This window comes from Cygnus olor, chromosome 2 (genome assembly GCF_009769625.2).
Source record: "Cygnus olor isolate bCygOlo1 chromosome 2, bCygOlo1.pri.v2, whole genome shotgun sequence".
Taxonomy (NCBI): domain Eukaryota; kingdom Metazoa; phylum Chordata; class Aves; order Anseriformes; family Anatidae; genus Cygnus; species Cygnus olor.
The window spans coordinates 26,365,798-26,385,371 of NC_049170.1; the positions used below are offsets into that span (position 1 = coordinate 26,365,798).

The 19,574-nt window shown below is 38.9% G+C and overlaps 1 protein-coding gene across 8 annotated transcripts in view; it reads left to right on the forward strand.

Moving 5' to 3' along the window:
* PPP1R9A (protein phosphatase 1 regulatory subunit 9A) overlaps positions 1 to 19,574 on the forward strand; it is a 147,246-nt gene that overhangs the window by 92,673 nt on the left and 34,999 nt on the right. For all 8 annotated transcript variants that reach the window (XR_005817568.1, XR_005817569.1, XM_040549615.1 and 5 more), the window contains exons 6-7: positions 11,099 to 11,234; positions 19,262 to 19,417. Coding sequence is in view for 6 of the 8 variants with exons in the window: in XM_040549615.1 (XP_040405549.1) it covers positions 11,099 to 11,234; positions 19,262 to 19,417 (292 nt within the window). In the remaining 2 variants the exon portion in view is untranslated. The remainder of the gene's footprint in view (positions 1 to 11,098; positions 11,235 to 19,261; positions 19,418 to 19,574) is intronic.

Sequence of the window (19,574 nt, forward strand, 5' to 3'; positions counted from 1 at the left end):
CTTGACAGTGGGAATCCTATCCTGTCATGGAGCTTCTTCAGCTTATTTTGTGTCCTAACTTGCTGTTTCCTCATGGACTGTGGTGCTGAGTAGCAGACCTGAAGTTCTTTGAAGTTGCTTGGGTGACCTTGAGCCTGGGTGACCTCACTCATCCCCCCATTCGTTCTTCATCGTAATGCAAGGATGCCAGGGACCCTAATGTCCTTATCAGAGAAAGTAAGTTCACGTGGGAAGTTGTATGCCTCCAGGGATTTTTATTTTTTTCTTCAACACACCCACAAGAGAGGAAAGTTAGTTCTTTCACAAAGAAAACTTCAGCTTTTTATTATATGTACCTAGTCTCAGTCCTTCCTAGTACAAAAGTGTTTTTTTTCAGTAGGGTGTGGAAAATGAAGGAACAATTACTGGTGGTTGGGGTGGGGGGGTGACTTCACTTTGCAGCCTCACCAAAGACAAAGATTCATGCCTATGCAGATGTGGGAAGCACAGGGTCCCAGGAAAGGAGGTCAGGGTGCCAGAAAGTCTTGCTGGGTTGATAAGAAAAAAGGGGATTGTATGAGAGTGATTCTTCTGACAATCCCAATCCTTCATATGCTGCTTGTATGTTTTTATCATTACTGCTTTCCTCTGAAGGTTTCTGTTAAGAGATTTAAGCAAATTCAGTGTCTTATTAGAGAGGCAAATTTTAAATTCTGTGTCCTCCTTTCCATATCCTGTCTTCTGAATGCGACTAAGCATTTTCTCAGCTTCCCAAACTGTTGCTAGGCACTGAGCGGTTGCTCTCATGGTGCTTTCCTAGTCAGCTCCTGAGTTTTCAGGAAACCCCACAGAACCTGGGTAAAACCTGTAACATTTCTCCTGATAGGCACCACCTTGAAGTTAATTGTATTAATTGTAATCCAGCAGTGAATTTAACAACTCTTGTTTAATTAAACTCCTCTGAAATGCCTCAAAATCTTCCTATGTTAAGAAACTAAATAATTAGCAAATTTTGCTGTGTTGCTGTTTAATTAATCTTCTAGATCATTGAAGAAGAGGTTCCAACAATAGCAGTCAAACCCTGAGGCTCTCTACTATTAATTATTCTCTGTTCTCATAAGGAATCATTTATTACCATTTTGTGGCTTTTCCTATCTGGACAGTTTTAATTCGAAGTAGGACTTTGTCTCAACCCATATTCCCCGTTCATAGCCTAATTTCTTTATCTCTTACTGTAGAGCAAATGGAATCTGAAATGCAAGAATGAAGTTTTTACTTTTTTAGATAGCTCTTACACAGGGAGCAGTTAAAGGGCAGAAAGTTAAAATATTCACTTCTTAATTAATACAAACTTGATAAATCATTTATTCTTTCTTCAGCCTATTCCTCCCCCAACATTGAACCTATTTCTTTCTGGAAAATATACTGTCTCAGAAAACAGTAATTTGCATGCCTGTTGTTACTTTTGTTTAACATCATAACATCTGGAAAGGTAATTTAAATAGTTGTGTCTTCGCAAGCAATCAGACAGTATAGAGGACAGATGAAGTCAACAGCAGGATCTAGCCAACAACCGTCTACCCCTGTGGGGAATGATACTTGCTCACGGTAACCGTGAACAGCATTGCTTTATTTCTGTGATCCTTTCCCTAGATAATCATCTTTTCTTTTTTCAGTGTGCCTGCCTGTGCAGATTTTCTCTTGTGCTTTCTTAATTTCTCTTCCTTTGCTCTTGTCCTGTGAAACAACTGTGTCCTTTAAACGTTTGCTGGCATTCTCCATACTCCATGCAGATCCATGCTGTGGAAGACAGAGGAGAGATTTCTGTTTCTTTCCAGTCCCGGGTAATGAGACAGCAGCCAAAAGCAAAAGATGCTACCTCTGTGTCTGAATCAGAGAGTTAGATTAAATTGTCTTTTTTTTTTTTTTTTTTTTTTTTCTGGCTGGAGGTGATGTTTTTGTTCTTCCTTTTCTTGCCATTATCTGTTTCCTTGAATCCAAGTACTGGAGCCAAGGAGAGAGAAAGAAGGAAAGAAAAGTCCTTTGCTCTGCGGTGCTGCTTGTGTTGGGACTTTATAAAGAGCTGCTTAAGAAGCCATTTGTGCTTGGTGGATGTTCTGATTCTTGAGCAGATTGTTAAGTCTTTGATAGGCCTGAATCAGGCACACAGTAGAAACTTAATTTGTGGTGCCTCGTACCAAAACAATGTGAATTTCTCCTGTTGATTCTGGTATGGTATTACAAAAAAATTACATCATATAAAACCTATCAGGACTGGTAACCATTCTCCAAGACTACTAGGCATAGCATGCTGAACGTAACGTGAAAAATTATTCACAAGTACTGTGAACCCTTAGCACTGGGGAGGTAAGACTGTACTCATCAGTGTTTTGCTGGATGTGCAGCAGTGCTGTTTGTATTTCTTGGCTGTGCCTGTTCGAGTAGGTGCAGCATGCCTCAGACTGCCCGTGGGTGCTGAAGCCAGCTGGCACCAGAGTGCTCTGTGTTCACACTGTTCAGTATTTTTACCTTGCAGAGCAGAGTGGCCACATCCAAACCATCTGTTGGAAGCATCCAAGCTAACTCCTAGCCTGTGCTACCTCCTGGACTGTGTCGGAGTCTTATTTGGTAGAGTACTAGTTAACTTGGGCCAAATAGTTCCAGAGACCGTTTCAGTGATTTAACAGTGTCGATGACCAATTACTAGTGCTTGGGAGCCCTTCCTGGCACTGTTAAATTTACTGGCATAAGCATAGTCCCTGTGTCCTGAGATCTAGCTAGTTTGAATTTTATGGCAAGTTACTTACTGGAATATTTGCACATTTGGACAGGATATTCTATGTTTAAGCATGACATATATAAATACATCTTCATGCTAACATTTTAGCTGAGATATAAACTATTTTGCTAGGTATCTAGGGCATTGTTTTTAAAATGCATGTAACATGAAATAATAAGATTTAGTCGGGCTGGATTTCATAAGGAGTGGGTTTTCTTTTCCTTTTCTGCAAAAAGGAACAACTTGACAGGTTTTGAATCACTTTATCCTCAAGTCAGTTGAATCTAAACATAGTAACATACCACTGCAACCAAAATGTCACCATAAATGTTTGTTAGGCTAATGTCTTTCATCCTTCTAAGTGAAATATGTTTTGCTGTGGAAGTTGCCAGCAAGTTTTGGTGCACCTTGATAAATGTGATAGAGCATTGTGACAGCTGGGCAGAAATACCCAACATTCATCCTTGTAGGAAAACTCAGCAAGCCACAAAGATGGTGCTATAAGAGCATTTAGCTGCACGTGGACTGTGCTATGAGTGTGGTTCAGCTTGGCTAGAATCTGGATCATGTAATTATCTAGACTGTGGACGTGGTCCTAACTCAGCAGCTTACTTCCGACCGTATGCAATTACTTCCTGGATTGGCTTCCCACAGATACCAGCAAGGGTAAGGATGAGGGATGGCAGATCTCACCTCAAACTGCAGTCTAGTTGTAGAAACATTCCCAGATGGGAGTTGCACCCTTTGAACAGAGTTGGCATATGTGTTTCACTTGCATTCAGGAATGTTAAAGCATAGACTTACAAGTTCGTTTCTTTGAGGAGGCCGTTCCTGTAAGGCTTGCGTGGTGCTATAGAGAATGCTGATTAAATGATTATCACATATACAAGAAAAACTATTTTACAGGTGTTGTGTTGGGAAACTGTCAAACTGGCTGGAGGAGATGGAAGAGAGCGCTCCCTGGCAGCGCTCTCAGAAGTGCAGAGCAGTGTAAGGACCAGAACCTGGTGAGGTGCCGAAATATTGAATCCATTGGCTAATTTTGAAGTGGTTCTGGATAAAGCTTATGTGTCAGTGAGGCCCTGGCCTAGAATTTCTAGGGGAAATAATTAATCTAAGTGCATTAATATTGCTGGTTTTTTACATGACTTTCTAATCGTCTGACTCTAATAACTATTTAGTGTTGATAGTAGCATATCAGGGGCTTGTATCCAAGATGCTGTGGAGAGACTGCTGAGCCTTTTCTGGCCCTTAAGGTGTTATTTTGCTGCTCTTCTACCAGCACCACTGATACCGCTGAAGAAGACCCTAAATATGTCACAAGGCTCTGGAGACATGTGATTTCAGAGGTTATGGTTAGAGACTTGCAGGGGACCTACACTACTCCAGCATCTACCACAAGAGCAGCATGGTTGGGTGCAGTTAATCCAGGATACTTGTGGAGTGTATTAAAACCAACTTCTTGAAACAAGTGTTCAATGGGACAACTGAGGTGAGCAGTGTGCTAAATCTGTTACACACAAATAGGAAAGGACTGTTCAGTTCTTCAGTGAAGGTTGATGGCAGCTTTAGCAGCATGAACTATGAAATAGTGGAGTTTAAAAAGTGGAAAGGAATGAAGACTAATATTAGAATGACAACTATGGACTTCAGGTGAGCAATTTTTGTCTTGTTCAGGGATCTGTTTGGCAGGATCCTGTGGGACACTGCCCTGAAGAGTAAAAGAGCCCAAGAGACCTGCTTGATCTTTGAGGACACCTCCTTGGACCATAAAAGTAGTGCAGTAGCTTTGAGCAAGTGTGACAGAAGAGCATGGATGAACAGGGAACTGCTGTCTCAGCTAAGGTTCAAAACAAAGTTCACAGAAAGTGGAGACGGGTAAGCTACCTGAAAAGAGTGTAGCTGTGTTGCCGAGCATGTAGGAACGGAATTAGAAACGTGGAAGTTCAGCCAGAGTTGAAACTAGCGGAGAATGTGAAGGGCGACAAGACGGGTTTCAAGCAACAGAAGAAGGAAACCGTGGATGCAGAAAAGTTGGAGATAAATTTGTGATTGCTTTGCCTCAGTTTTTCCACTGACTGACTCTATGGATGAGGGGAGAGCAGTAGATTTTAAGTTGGCTTTAGTGAGGCTTTTGGCATGATCTCCTTAAGTATCCTTCTATCTGTTTGATGAAATTGGGACTGGAGAGTGTCTGTAAGATGAGTGGAAAGTCGACTGGACTTCTGGTCCCAGAGTGTTAGAGGGTTATTTATGGACAGTATTATAAAGCCCAACTGGCAGACAGTTACTTTTAGCATTCCTTCAGGGATGAATACCGGGGTCAGTACTATTTAATATCTTTATTAATGACCTGAACATTCCTGCAGGGCCATTTTCATGTTTCCTGCAAGGGTTCATATGTGGCTCTCCGTACCTTTAGCGTCTGCTGCCCATGCACCATATACCAGATTTGTCACCGTGTGCTGTGGCAGTTGATCAGTCGTTGTGAGTATGGTTATGCAAGTGAAATCGGTAATCCGTTGTTCAATTTAAATACTTAATAATTAAAATTAATTCAAAATTAAACAAAGTTAGTAAAATAATATTTCAACAACAGCAATAGCAAGTGGCAGAACATACTGCATGCACATCTCATTCTCGGCTCATCACTGTTACACGTTACCTACAGCGCATGCCATGGCCACACCAAGTCATGTTCCCATGCACCCGTCCTGAGTGCTGACTGGGCAAAAGGACACCCAACTGGCTGAAATGACTGATAACTTCGGGTGCTGCTGTCCATCGTCAAATCTGGGGTACAGCACATAGCTTACTTCATCCTGGCTGTGGGGTCAAGGATGGAGGCTATGGAGTTTCTGCGCAGCAGTTGAGCTCGCTGGCAGCTATTTCTCCAGGCTCTGTGGAGGATCTTCACCAAAGTTCTGTCTTCTGTGCTGGTTTTTCATGTCAACATCCTGTTCTGGGCATTGTGTGGGTTGCTGCATATGATGTTTCTTACATGACATTGGGTGACTTCATTCAGTCGTTGCCCCTTTCACCTCCCGATGATGGTTACTTCCTCATGTTACTTTGGGTGCTGATCTCCAGGCAGAGTTGTTCGCTTGCTTGTGCTCATTTCGAGGCACTGCCATCGCTAATCTCCAGGCAAACCTTGTTACCTTCTGCCGTTCGCCCTCAGTTCCCCTTTGTTCCAGCTAACAGCTTTACAGGTTGCTGTACGTGTGCTTGTCTCTGATGCAAGGGCAGGCTGCGTGGACTGGCAGACGTAAGACAGAAAGGCTCTTAGGAGTTTGCAGGTGTTAAGAATCTGGGGAGAGTGGTCAGTAGGCTAATGGGCAGAGCTGCTGTACAGAGGGACCTGTGCAGGCTGGAGCAGTGAGCTGGCAGAAACCTTACCAAGTCCAGCAAAGGCAAAGGAGAGCCCTGCACCTGGAGCAGGACAGGCCCGCACATCACTGTGAGCTGGGGCCGGTGAGCTGGGGAGCAGCTGTGCAGAAAAAAACCCTGTGAAGAGGAGGAAAGAGCTTCTTCAGTCCGAAGAAAAGCAGGATGGGATGTCAGGGTTCTTCCTGCTGCCTCAGCTACCTTGTGGGAGATAGAAGGGGTGAACCCAGAGTCTTTGTACTCTGTGCAGGGAGCAGAAGTTGCAGCAAGGGAAATTCTGACTCCATATTATCCAAAAATAAAAAGCACTATGAGGTAACTCAAACGCTGGGACCGGTTGCCCAACGTGACTGCAGAATTTTTCCATCCTTGGATTCAAAACCGGTCCAGACCGACTGGCTGAGATGGCCCTGCTTTGGGCTGGGGGAGGCTGGGGTGACCCAGAGCTCCCATACAACCCAAATTATTCAGTGACTCAAAGAGCCTGAATGATTCTAAAGTTTCAGATCATTTTATTTGAACAGTTGTAATTGCACCTCATAGTTTGTGAATTCCTGATGTCCGGTCTGTGACCTCCATGTCTCAGGCTGCCATCTTGTGAAAAAGTGACGAGTTCCAGCTTGCACTGCTGAAACTAAATAAAACTGCCTTCTTACAGGGTTCATACCACTTTTAGCTCTTTGGATTAATTATATGGTTATTATCGTAATGGAAGCAGCCAGGGTAGGTAATTAAAGACATCTTGAAATAAATTAGATAAATGGTAGCAGAAGCAGCTTTGTGCTTTAAAGCTCAGAGGGAAGCCATTTTTTAAACCAGTCTTCAAAAAATCTGTAAAAATTCCCCCAAATTCAATGAAATTTACTAAGCATTTTTTATTGACCAAACTATATTTTAGGAAGGGTTAGAAGATAAAATGTCATTGTGAATCCTGTTGCAGTAAAAACCTGTTCTTTATTTCTTGAAGTGAATCTGTTTTATTCTTAATTAATTAATTTTTGTTGTATTTAAGGAATCCAAGCTAAATTATTTTTAATTGAGCACATAATGCTTGAAGTATTTTTAGGAGAAATCATTCACTGAGAATAAGTCACTAAAAATCCATGCTATAGAGCTTCAGGTTTGTGTCGCAGAGTTGGTGGCTCTACACATTTTCCGGTATGAAAGTACTTAGCAAAATGGAAATGTTATTTAATTAAATTAATTCTTACAACGATGTTTCTGTTTCCCATGGTTGGTTTTATATATATATGTGTGTGTGTGTGTGTATATATATATACACACTTGTTATTTCAAGAAGCACAGGTCTGCAGCTCCTTATTTAATAAAAGCTGGAAATATGCAGAAAGCCGTATACTGGGTCTGCTTTAAAATCATTACATCCTGACTGGATTGCAGGAGATGTTGGTGTTGCTGCCACTTTCAGTACAATGTTTTTCTCAACCACCAATACTACATTTTAATTTTCAGTTTCTCCAGATTTTGTATTCTTTAGGTTTTCTTATTTTTGAAATAGAGTCAAATACTAATTATGTTCCTAGCCTTATCCCTGTTTATCTTAACACCACAACCACAGAGAATATTTCACAGCTGGTAATTCAGCTATACCATGTGCAACTGTGGGTATCAAGGTCAGCTTATGCCCTGCTTCTCAGTGTCGTTCTCTCCTCTCTTCCAGTTTTGTGGGCATCAGAAATAATCAGTAATGGTCTGAGATTTAGCATAGTTGTGGCTTGTAGTACAGCTTTGCAGATTTGCTGGGTTTTATTTTGCATTTCCTGGCTTTAATAATTAAGGGAATATTGTCATGATGAGGTTTAAAGGTTTGAAAACCCTCATTTGTCTCATATCCAGAAACATAACCAGCTTCTTAAAGACATTATTGCTGATAGAATTTATAGGTCTTTGTTATAATACTTGTGGCCCTTGAGACTAATTAATCAAGTCTGAAATGCATGTGCTTAATTTTGGTGAGGCGGAGTGATGGGAAATACATAATTAGCCACTTCGCTGAATTGTGCATATTATGGTTCAGTGACTAATTTTCTGGTCAGTGAATCACAACCTTATGTCTCTTTTGCATACTTAAGCACTTCAGATTATGATAGTTGTATTTAAAGCCATTCTGGGCTTAAAGATCTAATTCATGCTTAGCATTTTAATAACTGCTTCTCCTTCTAGGAGAAGGATATTTATTCTTCTCTCTTTCATTTACAAATTTATGAGTTATTTTAGTTGTAGGTTAAACATCATTATAATATATAGTATAGTTTTATTAAGTAATATATGGTTTAGTATTATTAAGGTCATGGAATGTAACACGTCAAAAGATTTTGTTTTGTATGTAAAAAATGTAATTGTTTGCAACATTATATTCCATTTCACAAGTTTGCAATCCTGTACCTAGAACTCACATCAATCACAGATTGAATGCTTCTAAATATTTATTTTCAGACACTTCAGAAACGTTTCACTTTAAAGCAATAAATTGTAGGAAAATGAAAGATTCCTTGCATATTTCTGTTTTGGAAAGCATTTGCTGTATATTTTGTCATTGCTTTGAGGCTTTTATTCATGTCATCTAACAGCTTCAGGTGTCATTGAGGAACTTCATTCTGACATATGATTCAAGTCTTGAAAATCACCATGAACTGTGTATGTCTTTGGGATGAGAAAAAAAATAATTAAATTTAACATTTTTATTTCTTACCTGAACTTCCTTGTCTGTATGAAAATATTATTGCAATACAGTCTACAGCGTCAAAACCATTCCTAATATGCAAATGGAGTTCAGCTGAAAACCAGAAAAATTTCCTTTTCTAGTGTAAAAGCTCCAAAGTCTTCATGAATTAATCCCAAATCATCAGGAGTTATCAAACTTCAGTTCCATTACATATTGTCTGTTCTAGGGATTCAGTGTACAAAATGATTGTGTGAAGTTTTTTTGAGTATCTTATTTTCCAAGGGAGGTGAAGTTACCAGGCAGAGGGCAGGAGGGAATATTATATTTACATCACTTTTTGTAGTTCCATAATTTACCACATCTGTGATCTCCTTCATGTGTTTACAAACATGCTATCTCTACTGTGTACAAATAATACACTCATGTATAACCTTGCTTAAGATGCTTATTTAAAGTAGAAGTTATTTTTCCATATTCTCTTTTAGTTTCTTTTTACATAGAAGAGAGAAATACATGGCAAATACAGGTTGAATCCTTTTTTTACTGCGTGTAGTAATATTGAAAGTTCATTGTTCCTCCCATTTGAGACTGAAAGCGTGGCTGTTTTAGTCTTTGTAATACTTGGCTGTAAAATTAAAATTCAGAGGGAACAGGATCCGACTATGAGTCAGTGTGCAGAACAGATGAAGAACAGAGGCCATGAAGAAACATTCTTTTTCTTTCAGCCCCAGGTCTTTATCATTGCTGTCATGTTTTGTAATTGTAACATGTGAGTGCCAGACTGTGATCTGCTGTGATCAAGATTAAAATGGTGATGTTATTTACTTCATTTTTTTTTCTGTTTTTGCTCTACTTTTTATTAATGTTTTTAAACTAAGACACTTCCTTGCAAATTATTTTCAGAGCACCTTGTGTCATTTCAAATAGAGTCACTCATTCTCACCTTTTTTATCCTTTTGGAAGTAATTATTGACTTGCGTATTTTGATGATGTTGAAATATTCTCCATGTTGTGTTCCTTTCTATAGCGCCTGACTTCATAGAGTCTGACAAATCATTTGGCATACAAAATGGATTCAGGTTCATCCACTCACAGGAACATGTGCATGGATGCCAAATCCCAAATGATATTAACAGCAAGAGGCAGTACTAATCAAAATCATTTTCTTAACACGGGGTATAATGCACACTTCTACCTCTCGTTCCAATAATAAATTAAATATATCATTTTGAGCCAGATGTTGTGGAAACAAATAGTTTATCATATGCATTATGTCACTTGATTATGCTTTTCAGCTCTGCATAATACCTCTTTCATCTGTAATTGCCTAATTGTCTTTCTAGCCTGCTAAGAAAACACTCCTTGAACTTGACGTTTTAAAATCGTGCTTTTGTTCAGTATTTTACAGTGTTAGTACCATATCATGTATTTTTATAATTAATACTACAGGTGGCAAAATACCTAACTATGGTTATGCCATTGTGCTTAAAAAAGGGTTACAATCAAAGCCAACTCTGAATTTCAGTTGTGGAAAGTAAAACTGAGAAACAGAATTGTAAGTCTCAGCCAAGAAAGAGGTAACTTTCATTGTCTTTTGTTAAGCCAAGGAAATACACTTCCAGCGTTCAGCGATAGCTCACAGTGGAGAAAAATGCTCCCTAGCAACAGAAGTTCATGAAATAAAAGCTTTAAATTCAGTATAAAATTAGGGAAACAGTATCTGTCGGGTTTAAAAATGGGGGAATAGATTCTCTGTTATAGACCGCAGAAAGGCAAATAGAAAAGCTCAGAAATGTCTTGTATGAGAAGATGAAGAAAGAAGTTACCGTAGCACACATTCCTTCCACTGCGAGCTGTCAGAAGTTTGTCCACGCTGGTACTGTGCCTCTGCACTGCCATAGGCCTCCGAGAAATGTGCTGCTCTTAGGGGACTGGAAGAGCTAATACTCTTTTAAAAAAATTGCCCTGCTCTAGGTCTGTATCTGTGAAGTTCAACCTCAGTAAATCTTTTCTACTGAAATTTAGAGTGAACGCTTTACTGGTCACTGTCACTTTTGTTTTTTCATCCTATAAATACTGTGATGGTCTGATCACTCAGTGTCCGGCACGCGGTGCCCTTCTGGCAAACAGAGTCCACAGAGCACGTTTAAAGCAATCACAGCCATGGATCTGTGAAGAAAAAGGCCACTCCTTAGACTAAACACAGGTAAAAATCAAGAACTTTGGTAAAACAATAGGAGTAATCATTTTTTCAATAATGTTTTGTATAGGTTCGTAATTGGACGAGAAAAACCAGGACAAGTGAGTGAGGTTGCACAGCTGATCAGCCAAACTCTAGAACAAGAACGCCGCCAGAGAGAGCTCCTGGAACAGCATTATGCACAATATGATGCAGATGATGATGAGGTAACTTGCTTTCTAGTATTCCATTATGCAGTGGTTTTTAATGTTCTGTTTTCTGTTTTCCTGGTTTCTGCTTTTTAATTGTCACTCAGAGGTCAACTGTGCACCCGTCAATCACCACTGCTGCTGAGTTTTAGGGTCTGGCAGTCAATCTGATTTGAAGAACAAAGTTACTGCAAAGCTTTTCAGCATGGATTTAGAAGATTTCTTTTGTTCCATAAAAGCACATATCAAATTGGTTGATGCTTCTGTAATCATTGCTCTTCTGAAGGTGCCTGCTTTGTTTGAAATCAGGGAATAAAGCTGATCTGCTTGTGCATGTTTTGAAACCTTTTTTGTGTGTGTGTGAAAACTGGTAAAAGTCACCTTCTAACTTCTACAGGGTTGGGAAAGATTTAGACCTTTCGTTTTTTCCTAGAATAATTAATGTTCTTCTTTATTCAGAACATTAAGAAGTGTTCTGAAAATTCCCAGTAAGACTCCTTCTTCCATGCACTGTTTATTGTTTCTGTGTGAACAGCTATTCCGCAGGATGGAGAATTAATCTACCTTGTCTGAAGCATTTATTGATCTTCATGATTAGTGCCTGATGTTCCAATACAAAGGTTCTGAAGCTTTCAGCTTTATTCAGTTATTTTTCATAAATTCTTCCAGCTCTCTTAAAATTCCCAGTATACCTGAATGTCCAGATACTTAGAAAGATTAATGAGAGATCTTTTTCAGAGATGACTATGCTACCCCTAAATTTGCTGCTAGGTTAAGTTAGGGTAAAAAGCAGTTGGTGTAACAAATCACTTCCACATAGCCCAAGCATACCACCTCTTTTCACATTATCTGGAACAATATTATTTGAAATCTCAGACTCCATGTATTACTGAGTTTTTGCGCAGGCCTAAGGTTTTTTTTTTGTTGTTGTTGTTTGTTTTGTTTTGGTTTGGTTTGGTTTTTTGTTTTTTCTTTTATTTGGGGAAGGAGAAGATAGAGAAGGGGAGATAGGATAGGGAGTTTATGCGATGCATTTATTTCAGTTTAGTATTCTTTCAGGTCCTGAGACAAGGCTTCTAAACAGTGAAGTAGGAGAAAAATACTCTGAAGTAAAATAAGGATGTGCTTGGATGAGGGTCTTTTGAAACACACTGTTAAACTAGCTATAGGTCAGAAATAAAAAAGAGACAATTCCCTCTAGCCTTTGGAAAATGAGACTTCTCACAACTCATCACAGCATGCCGTTGACATCAGGGTTTGAAGACCCATGACATCGTTTTTATCTTAAACATAGTCTGGTGGCTTTTCTGTTGGCAGGAGAGGTGTGTCCTAAATATCTGATGTACACATAGAGGGATGTGTAGCCGAAGGCGGACCTACATGGGTAGTTGATGGGTTAAGCCTTTTGCACAGTGAACACATCTACCCGCAAAAATCTCAAAGGTTTGGTTTGCTGGCCCTCATGCTCCAGGCAAATGTCAGAACTCAGCATCTGACAATAAAGAAAACATCGTTAAATCTGTGTAGATCAATACTGATTGTGGTAGTACCTCAGCCTTCAGGAGTTATTGTTGCTATGTTGATGCTCACAGTGACACTTTCATACAGGTGACCATGCAAAGGTTTCTCAGCACAGCAGTGAAACAGGACAGGAGTAACTAGGTATCAAATACTTTCTGTGATGTGTCTTCTTGTCCTTCATGCAATTCAGCAGTTAAAAACTCTTAAGCTCCATTCCCCACATAAATTTTTAACACAAAAAATGTTAAATGCAAGAAGTGTTTTCTATTCATAGAGAGATGAAGGTAGTACAAATAATTAACAGGCTTAAAGGCATCATTTTCTTATTATAGCACTATGCAGGGAGTGATGGCCACATCTGTGACTATGATGTGTATGTTTATGCAGTGCAAATGGGACTTCTATGCAGTATGTGAGGGAAGGGGGAGGAAGAAAGGAAAAGACATCTACTGCGGGAGATCCAGGGTGTCATCAAAAATCTCTTTTGGTAGGAGAAGGAATTAGGCTTCAGAACGAATGAAGGAGTGTGTCAGTTCTCAAAAACAAACAACACTGGGATCACCGAAGTTTAATACCCACTTCCCACATGACGGTGTATGGGAGATGGGTGGTAAGCCTTATTCTCAGAATAGATGGATTTAGCGTAGTTGCTGAAGTATGCAGTGGGGCATGTTTTTTTATTATATGTTGTTTTATTATAAAGAAGCAGATTGTATTGGGAACCTGCAGCAGTCCTCAATGTGGTTTATTTTTTTGTCACCTGACTGTGCCTTGCAAGTAAATTCACGTAACTTGCAACCAGGCAATTGTCACAATGGAAGTAGTAATGTGCTCTAATGCACATTAAACACAGTACAAAGACATTTTTGGTCACCACAAGCACTTCTGCTCTACTTACTGTCGAATATGAACATCAGCACCTGAGCTTACCTTACTCAGCTAGGGCAAATGCAGCTGTATGTCAGACTCCACTGCCAGCCTTGCATTTTTTGGCTCTGGTAAGCAAGGCATCTTTGGGGCAAGAAAATATCAGTTTACAATGTCTGAATGAATACGCATCCACAAATGTACCAAAAAACTTAACCTTTCAAGTCTATTTGCTCACAGTGATAGTGATTCTGACTGTATGAAGCTCAGGAAAATGTGGATTGTCAGTGTAAGATGTGACATGCTGAGATAGATGACAAAGAATTATACAAGAGTTGCTCAGTGTCAGAGCTATAAAACCATTCCATTCATTTTCATACAGTTCTTAAAATGTGGTAGCATGGGTCTCCAACTACAACACTACATAAATACACAAGAAAATGATCATTATCAACCCTCCATTGCAGCTGTCAAACTCTGAGCCTCAAAGACTTTACCTCAAAGACAGCAATAGCTTGTCAGGTTTCCTGAGCAGGAAATCAGCAATCTGGGTTTGAGTCCTAGAGTCACTACACATGACTGCGTTTTTTAAAGTTGTGAGCTGATCAAATCACAGGAAGAGAGCATGTTCCAGGCATGTTCAGGTCCTGCTATCTTGCTGTGTCACCAACTGTCTGGCATTCTTCTGTTTTGAGGGTTAATAGTCTTCATAGTAGCCCAAGCATCATCTAATTATTCTAGAAGGATCGGAGATCTCTAATACAGCAGCAATACTGAAAAAATTTTGACTTCTGTCAACCAGCATGCATTGGATTTCAGTCAGATGCTGAATTAGAAAGATACCTGTTTGCCTGCTGTAATTTCTCATTCACCTTGCAGGAATGTTGCATGTCAGTTATTTGGTGGGGAAGATTCATGCTAATACACTGTGTTTCCAAAAGAAACATCATGTACTGTAAAAGTAATGTGAACCCTGAAGTGTCCTGCATATACTTCAGAATCTGTTGTTAAAACGAGCTGCAGATTGTCACAGCTTGTAAGATGCTTTCAAATGCTGCATCATTCACGTCTTTGCACGCAAAGACGAGAAACTTGTGCAGAAGTGGCAAACACTTTCCAAAAAAGAAAAGGTATGCACAGTGGGATCCATGCAAAGACAAGCAGGATAAATGTGCAGCAGCTCACAATTTGCTGGTATGTTCCTATGAGCAAAGCAGAACCAGCAGTATCAGTAATTTCTCATGTACTGCTTAGGTCTGGCAGTGCTAGCAGTACATGCAGTAAATGGCATTTCCCTCTGAGCTGCTGATAGCTCAAATATTGGATAGTATGTCATTTCAGGTGCTGCCTCTAGGTAGCCTGCTGCAAACTTTACTCATCACCAGTTCCTCTAGCTTCCTAAAATCCCACATCGTTCTAATTTGTTGTATGCTGTCAGAAAACAAGACCTGAAGGCTTTCAAATAGGCACTGTCATTGTATTACCTACCTAGCATGCTAAATAAAACCTGAATCTGTATCCTTGACTGAAACCTCTTGACTTTGCTGTGTTAACACAGTGTTTTGGGCACGCTGTAGTCAAATTATGACATTTCTTGGAATTTTAGTTTGAACATGATACCATCTTCTTTGTGTTCAACACAGAAAGACAAAAGTCACATGAAGCAGATGACCTGCTGCCCTGAAGTGATGCAGGATGTGAAATTATTATCATATTGCCAAATTCTGTTCACTCTGGCCGTGGACAAGTAGTTATAGGGCATCTTTGAAACAACATCTTTATGTATTTTAATGACAATAATAGTCATTTGAGTACTTTTTCATTTTTAGTTCTTATTTATCAAGATATTCTGAGAGGAAAGCAACATTAAAACCATTGAAGAATATCACAAAACAGGCAAAAAGAAGAATGGTGCAATGTGCTTGAATGTCTTAAAATGTAAAAAATACATTTGTGAGACAAGGCCTCTCAGAGTGCAATTTTTCCATCATTAATATGAATTACTTCTGTAAAAGCAATGATTGATACGGTAGCATTATATAGCTCTTCTGAAAGAATTTAGCATAAACTCTCAGAAATATCAAATGAAGAGGTGGGTTCGAGTTATTTTTATAGTTCTTCAAATGGCATTCCCTGACTGTGGAAAGTTTCTATACAACATTTAGCTTGATGCACCCTTTGTTATGGTGATTTGGGAAGGTCTGTCTGCCTTTTCTTGGCTGGTGCTGCTGCTCCTTTGTGCTTGCAAGGGCTCAACCTGTTTCGAGAATTTACAACACAGTTAAACAATGTGAATAATGTATTTTCCCCTTTAAAGTGGGAAATGCAGTTCATGTTCATAAAGATAATTTCATGCTGCTTGCTGTGACAGTGTATAGCAAAATTAAATGGCTAGGAGCAGAAGCTACTCCTGCAGATGGGGAAACCTTGAGGCCTACGTACTACTGAAACAATAAATAGACTTTTGCTCACCCGTAGAGACTAAAGAGACTGAGGTTTTGGTTCAAGAGCACGTGAGTTTTCATTAGCAATTGTACAACAAATATCATTGACAAATATTTGACAATATCATTGTCAAAAACAAAATGAATTGTGAGGAACCTCAAGCAGTTGCTGTTCCCTTTGTTATTTTGGAGTTAAGTAACTTTTGTCTGTGTCTGACTGCTTTTGTAAAACACTGAATTTCTCACTCTAGCTTACTGGCAGTGGGTCTGAACAACCTTTTAGTAGGTTCATGTCAGGTAAAAGCGAGTATTTGTTTAGGGAAAGTATGTTTTTTGTAGTTTACAACTTCTATTTCTTTAAAGCCCACATCGGTTCTTTTGAACCTGTTATTTGTGCTTCGTGTGATTGTAAGATGGGAACAGCTTTTGAAGACAAGAGGCAAAGTCCCATTTATTTCTGTGCTCTCTAATGTGTTTGTGTCATCCCACTGTCTTGTTCACTCCACCAAATTGCAGTTTGGCTTTGATTACTACTTTTTGTATTAATTGAAGCAAAAATGACTGTGCCCATTAACACTCAGTCTGTACAGCAAGATTTTCCTTTGTGTTCATTCTAATGTGCCTGACGTCCGTCTCCAAACACTGTGGCTCCCGAGACCAGTAGAATATTGCCTGTTCTTGAATTTTTCCCCAGTATAACTTAGTCCATTTTAAGTGTTCTTCTTTTTCTGTGAAATATTTCTTTTTAGTTTAAGTCTGTGGAGACATCAGTTTTAACTAAACTCATTTGTTTTATTCTTTTACTAAAAATGGTAAATATACATAAGATTTTGCATGAAATTAATATATTGCTTTAGAAAGCACACATAGCTGAGCCAGGATGCCTCCTCTCTGCATGCTTCAGAGATTTCCTTGCCACTGCAGATGGACCTGCCAAGATGCTTTGTTGTTGTTTGTCTGTTTGTTTGTTTGTTTTCATGGAGAAATGGTAGTTGCATATCACCTTATACACTGTTCAGGGACAGTGACTGCAAAATTGACAGTACATGGTAGGCTAGTATTTTGTCCCCACAGTAACTCATTTAATTGAAATTTCATTGAGATTTTAGAATTGTTCTGCTCCTCACCCCCCTGGTAGTGTGTGAAGGTGGTGTTGCATGTTCCTGGAAAAAGCAAGGAAAGTTAGCTGTATAATTTTATGTTTAGACAGAAACTGCATAAACCATGGGGGATTAAGAGAAAACAGAAGTTATTACAAGCATAGCATAACTGAAGATTTTGTGTGTGTGTATGAGATTTAGATAGAATGATAAATATAATTTCAAATGTTGTTTAGCTGTAGTGCTAACATGCCTGAAAACTCCAGAATGAGGTGGATTTTATTCTTTGTTTTTGTCTTAAATAAGGAAAAAGAAGTAAAAACATCTGCTAACATTGTGGGGTTTTTTGAAGACTACTGAGATTCTTAGTACATGTAAAATGCATAAAATAAATGGTTAGTGTATATTCAATTGCAGAATATATATCCACTTATGTATAAAGACCGAGACAACTCTCCTAAGAAATTGCTCACTGTATCAGTGACATATTTAAAGTATAGCCGGGTCGTACATGTTGGTGGTTTGCCTTCTGTATGGTAGTTCTTTTAACACTTACTTTACCAAATCATTCTGTATTTTCCATGTGCTTTGCATTTGTTTATTTTTTTTAACTTAAGCAGTTTAAAAAAAATATATATTGATCTTTCATGTGCCATTTATCCAAAAAGTGGTGATGTTTATATTTGCAAGTGTATCGCCATGTTCTAAGATGCATACACACATCTCTTTTATTTGTGTGTGCAGATGCACTTGTGCATCTACAGTCATTGTGCTTGCATGCACGAGTTTTTAAACGACAGAGATTTACAGAAGCTTAAATGACAGCTGGGAAGCTAAATTAAGGTAGGAAGTTGAGATTTGAACTGTTCGGACGTCTGACTTCTTGCCTCTTGAAGAGTTGTTTTGACAAAAATGGCACTAAGATAATTTGAGCACTACTGGGAATACAGTTCTGATACTAATATTATTTACCTTCACATCAGGAGCTGAAAGGGCATGAAGAACCACTTGTGTAATTCTGTCAAAACCTCAGTGTTATAAGCATTACTATATTAACCTATGAAGGACTGCACCCTTTCTCGCACCCTTCCTTTTCCATGTGCTTATTTATTCCTGTGCTTTATAAATCCAGATGTAGCCTCAAAGGAAGCGTTTGCTTTATAATATGTTTGTACACACTTGCATAGCCAGCAGACTATTTGTGATTTGTGTGCAATGTACTGCAGCTTACAGAGGGAGCCCCACTGCAGCAGAGAGGTATCCAGCCACGTTAGGTACAGGAAGAGTACCTGAGTACCTAAGAGTACCTGAGTACAGGTGTATGTGTGAAAGATTGTCTAGGCAACTTGGGTTTTAATATTGCAAGCTTTTCTCTTCAATATTATTGTTTTTGTCTAATCTGGAGATACTGATTGTGGGTTATGATTTTTTTAGTTTTGTTTTGTCAGCAAATTGTTCACATCTCGTGGTTTACTAGCCCAAGAGACACTCACATTTCCTGTTTAAAACTACCTAAAGCAGCTCCTTACTCAGAGTGAAAATTCTGTAAACTTTAACTTGTCTCTAAACTTGTCTCTGACACTTGGTTTCTTTTTTCTGCTGTTGTCTTTTTGTATGGGTGTCACTTTTATATCTTGAATTTGTTTATAAAGAACAAACCAATGGATTTTCAAATTCAGTGTGGAATATCACTGGAGAATTTCTACCTCCAGATGGCTTAAAAAAGGCCAGTCAAAATCCTGTCCATCCTATTTGGCTTCCATTTCTGTTTGGAAAAGATTCCTTGTTAAGTTTGAAATGAATTGGGAGAGGACTTCCTACGAAAAAGAAAGCTTCATCTGTAAAAGGATGAAAACTGTATAGCCAGTAACTCTGGCCCCTAGAAGTCTATAGTGCTTAAGATACTCTTTTCTCATCTCTCTTAATGTTCTGAAATACTACTGTGGAGTTATATTTTATCTGGTAGAATTTATAACTGCTTGCATTATAGCTAAACAAAAATACAACCTTTCTTGTATGCAGTATGCTGTATTTGCCCACTAGTTTTATTAGTCTTTGAATAGTCTGCGTAATAAGATGATAACTGGAATTTCTTAAATGCTATAAAATTAAGACAGGGGAATATGCTACAGATGAAGAAGATGAAGACATGGGACCTGTCCTTCCAGGAGGTGACATGGCTATTGAAGTGTTTGATCTTCCTGAAAATGATGATATGTTCTCGCCCAGTGATGTGGACACAAGCAAGCTAGCTCACAAGTTCAAAGAGGTAAGTTATAGATCAGAAAATATTTCTGAAATGTCTTACTGGAATTAGATTTCTAACAATCCCATTGCTCAGGCTTGGTATTTCTCTTGAATACTAGAATTGATTTCTAGCTGTTTGTATAGTTGGTACTTTTGAAGGGCTGAAAAAGTTCTGCTTA